Source organism: Canis aureus, chromosome 6 (assembly GCF_053574225.1).
Source record: "Canis aureus isolate CA01 chromosome 6, VMU_Caureus_v.1.0, whole genome shotgun sequence".
Classification (NCBI taxonomy): domain Eukaryota; kingdom Metazoa; phylum Chordata; class Mammalia; order Carnivora; family Canidae; genus Canis; species Canis aureus.
Window position 1 is genome coordinate 24,828,616 of NC_135616.1, and position 12,393 is coordinate 24,841,008.

A 12,393-nucleotide genomic window follows, 5' to 3' on the forward strand; every position below is an offset into this window, starting at 1 on the left:
AATTTCAAATAAAATTATATACATTTATTAACTTGTTTTTTTCAGGTTTCATATTTCTTTCTTTCTTTCTTTTTTTTTTTTTTTTTTGGTGTGTATGCCTTTGTGACATTTTTTTTAAATAATGACCCCCAACCCCTATTGAAGAAATTTCCATTAATTACCAGAAAAGAATTACATTCTCACTTTGGATACCTGAACTGTGTGATGGGATCTTATTTTGACATATCAGCCCCTCCCCCTTTAAAATGTTAAGGAACGATTGCATGATTCACACATATTTTTTTTGTATGCTTCCATACAATAATCTAGGAATTTTATGTTTATTTTTATTTTTTAGGCATTAGAAAAACACCCCAACTCACCAATGACAGCGAAGCAGATATTGGAAGTTATTCAGAAGGAAGGGTTAAAAGAAACAAGGTCAGTATTCATATTTACATTTTCTATTTTCATTGCCACTACTTGCAAAGCAATAGATGTATCTAGATTTGATACTGTAGTTGATTGTGAAGTAATTACCTGAAAATTCTTTTGTGATTGCCAAATATTTGGATGACCCAATATTTCCTTAGGGCTGCCTGTTGGCTTAATAAATTACATTAGACAGGTTAATATAGAAGGTACTTTGTTAACAAAGAGCTCTGCTATATGAATAAGTCCTTCACTGAAGTTACTACTCTTTCTCTGTGTCTTGTAAAAGGAGATTTTGTTTCTGAAAGTAAAGAGGAACACTTTTATAGGCTTAATAGATAGATCCCAGGATATAAAGATTAGGTCACTGTGATAAAACTCGACAGTGCTGTCGTTGAAAATTTAGTCCTCTTATATTTAGAATTCCTCTACTTGGAGGGGCATTAATCAGTCTTTAAAAAAAAATAACAATTTTATTGAGATATTCACATACCATAAAATTCACCCTTTTAAAATGTTTAATTCAGCAGTTTTTAATATATTCACAAAGTTGTGCAGTCAACACCACTATCTCATTTTAGGACATTTTCATCATCCTACATGAAACTCCATCCCCATTCCCTACTCCCTTCTGCCCCTGGTAACCACGATTCGACTTTTTCTGTCTATGGATTTGAGTATTCTGGACATTTCAAATAAATGGAATTATACAGTATGTAGCCTTTTGTATCTGGCTTCTTTCACTTAGCAAAATGTTTTCAAGGTCCATCCATATTGTGGCATGAATCAGTATTTCATTCCTTTTTGTTGCCAAATAATATTCCATTGTACACACACGCACTGCGTTTTGTTTATCTATGATGATCCTTTATTTAGTAATTAATTTTAGTTTTGGCTTTTGCAGTCAGTTTAGGGCCAAATTGATGGTACTACTCAAGGAGAAAAAATAAGTTTGTTACAAAAGAATCATAGAGTTGTCAAATGACCGTGTAATCATCCATGTTACATAGAGTCAATTATTTTTGCATGAAGTTGTCTACCTACAAGCCATTGAGCATACAATAGTTGCAACTTAGTGAAAATTAAAGCTGATATCCTCCTGGGGTCAACTTTACAAAAAAAAAAAATCAGTATTACCTGTAAAGTCTTTTACTATAAAGGGTGGGTAACATCAGCTTCTAGTTCTTTAAAATACATACTTTGCAAGTTTGATCCGTGAACATCACAATTTAGAGGAGTGTAGGACATCTGGCCTCAAATTTTCATCTCTCTGTTGAGGCTTTTTCTGTCCATTCTGAAGACACAGCCTAAGATAACATTAACTCCACCATTTGGAAGAGTTGCATCTTTAACAAACTGAAGGCTACAGTGGGGAGAGAAGTTGCTGACAGAGCCTAGCAGCTCTGGTAGGGGTGATCCTGTTCTTTGAAGCCAGATGTCAGTGGATGGCGTTAGGGAACAAAATGGAGACACTTGGAAATTAATTTTCTCTTTGCTGCCTGTCAAAAACCCTGAAAATATTTATGCCATTTAGAAAGCACTGAAAATGTTTGTGCAGCAGCCAAAAAAAAGGAGGTAAAAATCTAAGGATATGAACTCCTGTTGAATGTGGGCCATGTGCCAGTGGAATCTGCCAACGCAGACATAAAAAGCATCTCCTAGAAGCAGACATTGGAAATTTGTTCATTACAATACTCTCCTCAACAGGAGTGACTATGCTGCCATCAGTTGCTATGTACCTTGAGATATAGAAGTCCTGTACCATGCCTCTGAACAGCATTTTAATTACACTTATTGCCAGAGCATTATTTCATATTTTTCAAAATGCTGGTCTTCCCAGAATGGTATATTATAAAGGGCTTTATGCACATGAAGTTAACAAAACAAAACAAAACACAAAACAGCTTCTTTAGACTAAAGAATTCTGAAATGGGGGAAAAAAAAAAAAGTAACCTGCTATTTCCCTGAATATAACCCTCCTTCTCTACCCCCTCCACCCAATTGTGTCCTTCCATAAAGAAAAAAAAAAATGTTGTTACAAATACTGATGAACCAGTATGGTAATGTTGAATGTGCCTGCAAGAATTTACAAGTTGAATAGGAAAGGGAACGGGCAAAGAAAGAGACCATAGTTATATTTAAGTTCTATTCTGTAAAATCTGCTCTGCACTGAAGGTCTTCAAGCTACACATTTTACGTTATTTCTTTCTGCTTTCTTTGTATCTTCTCTCTCTTGCCAGCTGAGACCTGTTATTTTATGGCCAGTGTGTCTGTGACCACTCTTAAGACCCTTGTTTCCTGGTTTGCTTATTAGAATCGTCTCTAAAATAAAAGTACATGTTTTGAGTGAGTTTTGGGCTTTGTTTCCTGTTATGTAATGTCGTTTTAGGGAGCAGATTCTGACATTTATTTTGCCTACTTAATGTACTCTTTTGCTACCTTCCAAGTTCTTAAATGTTCTCCAAATATTTATGGTAGCTCAGTAAACGAAGTGTAACTGCATCTATTTTTCTCAAGTTACATTTAGAAATTCCGTCATCATAAGGCCATACATAGCTGTTTAATTTCTAGGTATGTATTTATGATGTGTTTTCCAAGAAATGCGAGTTTAGTATACGCCTGATTAAATGGAAGGGAGTGTTTGTGACAGTTACTTAAGGTGACCGTGACCTACTAGTGGTTTCTGAGGATGAGAGGTCATGATAGTGGACCTCCCCCAGACAGTCCATCACTGTACCTTTTCTAGAAAACAGAACATTGGTCTTTATCCATCGTCATTCTGAACCTGGATTTAAAGTAATGCCATTTGTTTCAAGTTCCATGGGGCTCCTTCATTCCATGTGCCAGACAGCTCTCCTGTAGTGTTGACCTCATTTTCCTGTAATTTTATCCTTATTTGTCTACCTGTGCCCACCTGTGGGCTCTTTAAGGGCATCTAACACTCCTGACACTCAGCAGATAGTCAATCAATATTTGTTGAGTAAATAATCTTCTTTTTCAAGATGTTAATTTTCCCATGCTTAGTGATGACTTTAGCTTCCATTTAGGGTTAGAAGCTTCTTTTTAATGTTATATGTTATATTTTTCATCCTATTTAATACTTTGTGTGTTTTAATAAAAAAGAACCTAACAGTTTTGTGGGAGCCCTGTTAAATTCATGCATGCTGATAATCTCTGGCAGATTATACGTGAGCAAGTAAGGTTATTGTGCTGTTGCCTGTTTTAAGACACTGTAAGTGCCTCTGGTTTGAGCTTATAATTTGTAATAAAAAACACACCAATAATTTTGGCAAAGCTGATATGAGTATTTGAATGAGTTCAGTATATGTGATATTGTTAATTTATTTGTGATGAAATTCTTGACATATTATGTTATCTTTTCTTCTTTTCAAGTGACATTTTAAATTGCATACTTTTCATGTAGACATGATAAAAAGAGGACAGCTTTTCTATATCATGTTCTATGTATCTTTTTCATGTTATTGATGAAATGTGTAGTGTGTGATTAAATTCTGTTTGGAAAAGACAGACTGAAATAAATACTTTCCATGTGGTTTACAAAAAGGTCAGAAGGACATATGATTTTTGTTGAAAAAAATAGCATGGCATGGTTTTCTAGAATTCTTAATGAAAATATATTTCGGAGGTCTTAGTTCCTTCTGTATAACATAGAACATTTTTATCAGTATAATTTTATTCTGGTCCACCTATATATTTGCTTTACTGAGTATTTCCAAGCTTTTGTTACTTTGTGTTTATGAGTTGTGAACAATTAATAACACATAGATGTTTGGAATGCTTTTCAGATGATCAGAACCTTACTATCAATGAAATAGCCATATTGCTTGTATAGAGGGGGAAAATGTGCATATTCCTGTCTGCTGCTTTTGTGGATGGATATTTGATATGCCTGATTGGACTGCTTGACTAAACATTCCCACTTCCTCAGGGAGTTAGGGTGCTACTGTAGAATATGATCTTGTCTGCAGTAATTTTAGTATATGTACTGCCAAAGAGAGCACTTGTCTCCAGTAATTGGAAATATGTTCATAGAAAAAGAGGAGTAACTCAGGTTACCATGTTGGTTTGGATGGCATTTGGGGTTGTCCTAATTCTGCTTTTCTGTTTTTGGTTTGCTTATTCAGAGGTTCTAATTCCTTTACAAAGAGGACTGAGGGATTTTTGATGCCTTAGGATATGTTTTTCTCTGCTCACGTAATTTTTAAAGTGATGCTTCCAAAGAAGTATGTGCTCCCATATAGCGACGCGTCCAGGGGCAGCAAGGTTAAGGAGTGAGGCTCGCAGCACTTACCTAGTGAGAACAGAACAGCTATTCGTCAGAGAGGGATAATTTCTTATGTGCTGGGCATTATCATTACAAGATACCTGTCATTAATGTAGCATGAACCTTGATTTAGTTTTCATATTATTTATGCACAGGCAAATAGTTTGCGAATGGAGGTAAAGCAGTCATAAAATAAAGGCAAAATAAAAATCCAACACACCACACACGAAACAATAAAAAAAAAAAAACCTCTGTTTTGGGGGTAGGGCAATATTTATGAGGTACATTTTACAAGATTATAGATGCCTTACTTAAAAAAAATCTGTTAGATTTCATCAACCATTTGCAGAGCAACAGCCTATAATTACATACCACAGTAGGGATATTTGAAAAACTTTATAAACAGTCTCTGTTGTGTTTAGTGTTACTTGAAATATGGACATATTTTTGATTTTGCAATGTGGAACATGCAATTGACAACCCAAGATTTTGCAATTATTCTGGTATCAATGAGAAGTTTTTATTCACACTCATAATTCTTGGAATAAATTTGTTTTTAGCTACTTGCCTTAGGTTTTGCATGTCTTCTGTTTTGCAGTCTGTGTTGTAATGTGCTGAAATTAGGATCTCTACTTCGTACTGTGGTTTATTAAAGATGTTGCATTTTTCTAGGGGGATAAATGTCAGAAAATTCTATTACCATGTATAGTGACAAACAATAAAATTTCTTGGCATTTCTCTTGGTGAGATTTACGTTTCTAATTAGTACTATAGGAGATGATTCTTTCTAGCTGCTGAAATGTTTTGTCTAGAGATAAGAAAGAAACACAAATAATTTCTACTGCAAAATCAATTCTTATCTCTAGACTCCATGTTGGCATCCGTCCTTTCACACTGAAATGGTGGTCTGGTTTGTGCTGAGGCATTTTAGAATTACAGTGTTAACTCACAGTGTCACCCCTGCCATTTGCTAACATCTAATCCTCTCATTGTGTAAATGGTGTGCACAGTCAGCTACTTAGAAGGGGCAAATCGGACAATGGTGTTATTAAACAGAAACATAGGACAATCTACATTTATTTTTGCATGCGTATAGTTGTGTGAATGTAAGTGTGTCAGTGAGCCTTGAGAATAACTTACCTCTTCTCTGATATGAAATTTTACTTGTCATCATTACTCAGATTAGAGTTCCCAAACATTCATTCTCAGCTCCTTTCTTCGATGCTCCCTTGGCCAGTCTGTTCTTGGGTAGTGTTAGTTCTACTTCCTAAATACGTCTTTCTTTCTTTGTATCCCTACTCCTTGCCATTCAGTCTTTGCACTTATAATATTTTAATGAGATTAATACAGTATCTTCTTATCTTGTCTCTTTAAACCCAGTCTCCCCCATTTTAAATAATTTTTTTCTCAAACACTACCATTTACAGTAGAATTTCTTAACTGATCATCCACAATATTCCAGAGAATATACTGCACCTAGCAAACTGTGAATCAAAAGATGCTGTCCGTTGTATGATTGGTGATAATTAGATGAAATTGGGTACGGTACGATTTTCCTAGTCACATGATACCTAAATAAATATGCATGATATTCTGATAATGTAGGGTTTATGATATAAATAATGAAAACAGACATTATATCTTATAAGGTATTTTGAATTGGCAATCTGATCATTTATATATATTTAGTCCTTCTGAAGAAAACATCACTTAAAATGTCATTCATTGGGACACAGAGGTGGCTCAGCGGTTCAGTGTCTGCCTTTGGCTCAGGGCATGATCCCAGGGTCCAGGATCCAGTCCCACATCGGGGTCCTTGCATGGAGCCTGCTTCTCCCTCTGCCTAGGTCTCTGCCTCTCTCTCTTTCTCTCTCTTTCTGTGTTTCTCATGAATAAATAAATAAAATCTTTAAAATAAAATGTCATTCATTGGCATTGTGTGTAATTAACTTGCTTTAGATTAAATGGTATAAAACTGGTTAAATAAGAATTCAAAATGTATACATGGATATCACTAATTGTTTAAAAATTACTTCACAGTCTGTCACAAATTAAATTTTATTTATTTATTTATTTAGTTAGTTAGTTAGTTTCAGGTGTACAACATAGCGGTTTGACAGTCTTCTACATTACTCAATGCTCACCATAAATGCAATCACCATCTGTCACCAAACGTTATTACAATATTATTGACTGTATTCCCTATGCTATACTTGTAATTGATCTCCATGACTTCATTATTTTAAAATAAGAAACTTGTACCTCTTAATCCCATTCTCCTAGTTCATCTAAAAAAAATTTTTTTTTAACTTTAAGTTACTTTTCTTATTGTGAAAAAGTGATTCAGGGGAATAAGATTATATATTCCCTTGGAAGCATTTCCTGAGTTAAAAAGTAATTATGTGAAACATTACCTTACAAGGTAGAGTTCCAACTCCTAGCTCTACCTAAATCAGATGGGACATCTGCAGCTTTAAAGCTTAAGTAGCCAAGCATCTGTTATTGTAGCCACAGGTAATTACTTGTCTTCCAATGCCACATTTCCCATATTATCTCTTTGTGATTTGGGAAGGTAGAAGTAGAGCCCCATGAGGAGTTCCTGAACCATGTCACCCTGTCATGTGCTTGCATGTGCATAGTCACATGCGCTTCCAGCAGTCATCACACTGTTCCATAAAAGACTGTAAGATTGGGCTTCCGAAAGGAGAGGTAGCACTTTTCAGAGAGAAAACGCCTCACGCCAAGATAGTACATTTAGAACAGACCTCTTCTTTGTTCCCTGACTGAAGTCATATTAATAGTGATTGGCTTAGTCTGCTCAGGCTGCCACAACAAAACGCTACAGACTGGGTAGCTTAAACAAGAGAAATGTATTTTTCACAGTTCTATAGGCTTAAAGTCTCAAGTCAAGGTCCAGCAGGGTAGGTTTCTGGTGTTTCTTGGTTTGCAGATGGTCCCCTTTCCACTATGTGCTCACTTGTCCTCTCTGGGTGTGTGTGTGTGTGTGTGTGTGTGTGCAGGGAGAGGGAGGGAGCTCTTCTCCATTTTTTCTTATAAGGACACTACTACTATCGCATCAAGGCCCCATCCTTACTAGACTTCATTCAACATTCATCATTTCCTCAGAGGCCTCATCTCCAACTATAGCCACATTGGGGGCTAGGGCTACACCATATGAATTTTGGGAGCGCAAAAATTCAGTTCATCATAGTGATTGAATATGAAACTTTAGAGTGCCAGAACTCACACACAACATAAGATTTCTAGAATTTTGAATATCTGATTAATCTTGGAGTGTATTCATAACATTATGCTTAACACTGTATTGTGCTTCTGTTTTTATATACTCCTAATATGTGTTTTCATATGTTATTTTTCACATAAACCAGTAGAATACTTGGCTTAAGTTTTGTGTCAAATATAATGTGTATATTCATACAATATAAATTGATTTGGCTTTTATTTGAAGCCTTTGGTAAAAGTAGCTGTGCTGACTGCATATAGCCCTCAAGGCATCAATATTCACTAAGGAATGCAATTATAGCTATGAAATGGCCATTTCTTAATACATCTTTTTATTCTGTCAAGCTTTCTTTCTCCATTCTTCCAAATAATTGAACAAAAAAAGGTAATTTAGGTGATTTCAGCTTTATCAAGATCTAGGTATAATTTACTCCAGAAATACTGAGCACTCTATAAATATTTCAGTGCAGAAATAGAAGCAGAAATGGATATAAAATTACATTGTATGTGATTCTAAGTATCCTATGCAGATGAAAACCTTTGGGAAGGAATAGGCATTAAACTGGGATGATTTTATTTAATTTTTTTCTAACTGGTATTTTTCTCTTTATCTTTTAATTTCGTTGCTTGTGCTCTTAATTGCCATATGCCTATGATTTTAGTTTTGCCTCGTTGTTTTGAACTTGACAACATAATTCAAATGCAAAACAGTTAATATGCTGACATGGGGACTTCTTTTTATAGTTGATTTGTTTTCAGGAGAATAAAAATTACGATGCTTTGTTAAGCCAGGTTTTCCAAAAGCTACCTTGTGTAATTCCTAAGAACAAGTCTTAGTTCTTTCAGGACAATTAAGGATTATTTATCCTGCAACTCCTGAGATGCCTAAATGCAGAATCAAATTGATAATCATGGACTGGGATTCTGCCTCAAGTTCAGGTGATGTCTATCAATATTAAAAAAAAAATTAAAATCTGTTCTAGATGCTGTGCAAGGCTTGTACTCAGGCTCTGCCCAGTTCTCAGTCTGACCACGTGAGTAGGTGCAGAGCTTTGTCTCGTGATTGGTGGTCAAATTAGAGGACATCAGAGAAAAGAAAAAGTTGTGGAGATGAAGGTTTCAGAACATAATGGTAATCAATTAAATACCTACTAAGTTCCTACTCACTGTGCTCACAGTGTTAGATCCTGAGGTTCTGTGAAAGCTTTAAGGCATGTATTCATTCCATTATTAAGCACATGCTATGTTATTGAGAGGATAGAGGTTGCTAGATTAATGAATGAATAAAATGTAGTCCCGGTTTCTGAGGATTTAACAACACAGTTCTGGACCATTTTTCTGTGTCATTTAATTAGGTCTTTTCATCTCTTCTCTGTGAAGCATGTCTTCAGCCTAGTGCATAATTTTATTTATTTATATACATATAAATATATATATTATATATATTATATATTATATATATATTAGTTTTTAAATTTAGGAATTTCTAATTCTCCCTTGAATTCTTGATAAGATATTTGATATTCCAACATATCAAGAAATATTGTCTTTCCATCACAAATATAAGGCCATTACTGTAAAGAATTTACATATCTATTCATTAATTTGTTTGGCAGAGAGCTGAGATACTATGCTTTATGGACTATGTCAAGCAAGTTAATGAGTAAGGGCTTGATGGTTAAAAGGATTCCTAATTTTTAAGTCATTTGCTTATATTATATTGCTAAGGACTGTACATGAATTATATTTTTAGAAACATTAAGGTGGGTCGATGATATTTTATTTTCCATTTTACTGATAGGGAAATTGAAGCAGGTGGGGTTAAGTAAGTTGAGACAGCTAACAAGTGGCAAATCATGGATTTGATGTCTGATACGGAACCACTTGCACTGAACCTTTTTAAATATTTGTAGCCTAATAAAATTTTGATTAAGGAAGGTATGGGTTATGTGATTCTATTAAGTAAATCACCCCCACCCTCCACCTCAAACATATCCCCTTTAGCAGCTTTTTAGGCTATGTCCAAAGTGAGTATGACTTTGAAGATTTGGGCTTACAGACAACAGCAAGGCATATTTGAATGTACCTTCTTACTGTTTGCTTTAGAAGGTCTCCTACCTGAGGTTAGGAAACATGCCTCAGGTAATGGGAGGACCAAAGACTCCATAGGATTCTCCCCATTTTATTATTGATATTGGACCTACAGATTGAAGCTTGTTTCTGGGGAGCTTGCAAATTGTGACTAGCCAAAACATAGTTGCTGACAAGTTGTAGATAATCTGAAAGGGAATTTTAGAGGGTGGCATTGACTCCATTGGTGCAACAACCGAATGAAAATAGATTGGGTTGACTAAACCATCCTTAGAAGGGGGTAGGCTAAGTTATTAACATTGTTCTCCTTTTAAGAAGTACATCTAGGGGATGGAAAAGAGGCCCAAGTGAATAAGTGAGTCTGGTTTCAGAAGCAGCATTAGGCCTTTTTTGGAGAAATTATCTTACGCAAAGAGTGACAGATGAATTTTACTATCCTTAGTAATCTATATCATGACCATTTATCCATCCTTCCTCATCTCATCCATCCATTGTGTTTCTAGCGGAAGATATAAAAATAATATTCTTTCCTTTTTACTTTTATTTTTCATTTTTCAGAATAAAATGAATGTACAGGAATGTAAAATTTCAAAGCAGAGAACATTCTCCTTCAGGCCACTACAGCTAACCTGAATTCATTATTTAGTTCTTTTCTAGCATGTCTGCATGAAATACAGCAATTTGTACAATGATTATTTTTCAATTTCTTGCTTAATTTGTGTTTATTGAAGGTGACCTGCTGGTACTAGATACAGAAAGCTGTCATTCATGAAGATGTGTTGGAAGAAGCTATTGCTAGTGGGAAAGTCTAAATGGCTCCAATCTTAAATTCTGAAGTGTTAACGATAAACAGGGATCACTTTGGAATCCCCTTACACCTCCACACCAAGAAGGAAAGTACTGAATCAGGAATACAGAAAGTACTATTTGGAATTACTTAGAACAGTTTTCACTGCTCAATTATTTTATCCAGCCTTAATATTAGAAATGTTAACTTGATTTTTTAAATTAGGATTTATGTAATATACTATTTTTAGATACTACCTTTTGAGCAGCCACCCATAACTTAGTTTTCAAAGTTTTATAAATTAGTTTGGATATTAGATACAATGGTATATTCTTACTTGTTTTCTCATAAAAAAGAGTGATGAGGAATTGTGAACTAGTATCTGTAGAAACTTGAATAGGAGTAGATAATTATTTTAAATCTAGTCCTTTCCTTACCCAATTTTCGACCACCTGGTCACCCAAGTAATTTCCAGTCTGTCTTAGAAGATTTTTTTGGGATAGAAGAATAATGGGCTGAACAATTCCTAACAGCTGAAGAATTAGACCCTTTGTTAACATCAGGACTGTTTTACAGAAGAGGCTGTTTGCTGTTGTCATTACTACCCCAACTTTAAGCAATGCTTTTGAGAATTTATTTGAAAGCACGTTTCCTTAAAAACAGTGCATTTAGAGCAGCCTCTATTATATCAGGTTGCACTCTGAGGTGAAGTTTAACTCAGTGCTATAATATTCTGTTTCTGGGGTAAGGACTTTGCAGATCATATAGTCTTAAACCTTTATTTTACAGATCAATAAACTAAGGTGTAGAGGTGAGTGGTCCACTATAATAGAACTGGTAAATATTTGACTTATCTTAAAACTTAGATGAGGCTGATCAGTTTTGAATTTAAGAATGTTCAAAAGCCTAGTAGTAAGTGAAGGCAAGACTGTATAAAGAAAAGAAGATAAATCTTCTATTCTAAGGTACTATTAGAAGGAACATGTCTTTCATTTGATTTTCCTGAAGTGATGGGTTTTCATTGATCCAGTCACCCCTCTGTTACCTGATTTTATTTGCTTCCAGTAGTACATATTTGTAACACTGTTGGCAGAAGTTAGGGGTGTGAGAGAGATTGTACTGTAATTTATACTTCAACCAGAAATTTAATACTCTCAGATTTGGCCTCAGCAGCTCCTTGTTGCCATCAAGACCTTGCCCAAAGAACTTTGGGAAGAACAGGGGGAGCAGTTGACATCACCTTATGTCCCTTCCTTCGTGGGCTGATGTAGATAGCCAGTAAGCTCAGTAAAGTATGATGCCTTAGATCATTTTATTAAATATTCTTATTCCAGTTATTCTTTGAAATGCCTGTAATATGAAGTAATATGTGAAGAAAGGGTGAATAGATTTGCCCAGAGACAGGTTGATGCAAACAGGTCATCTGGCAGCCATTCTCCTCTGTTCATCTCTCCCCTCTGGGCTCTTACAGCTTGCTCTGTTTCTTCATTCACACTGTGATGATGTATTTTTGTTTAGTTATTAAATTTTCCTCTGTTCTCTGTAAAAAATGGATAGCAATTAAATATTTAGATGT

General features: G+C 35.1%; 1 protein-coding gene across 7 annotated transcripts in view; it reads left to right on the plus strand.

The window, feature by feature from the left end:
• ASXL3 (ASXL transcriptional regulator 3) overlaps positions 1–12,393 on the plus strand; it is a 182,091-nt gene that overhangs the window by 30,924 nt on the left and 138,774 nt on the right. For all 7 annotated transcript variants that reach the window (XM_077900395.1, XM_077900397.1, XM_077900396.1 and 4 more), the window contains one exon: positions 338–420. In XM_077900395.1, coding sequence (XP_077756521.1) covers positions 338–420 — 83 coding nt within the window. The remainder of the gene's footprint in view (positions 1–337; positions 421–12,393) is intronic.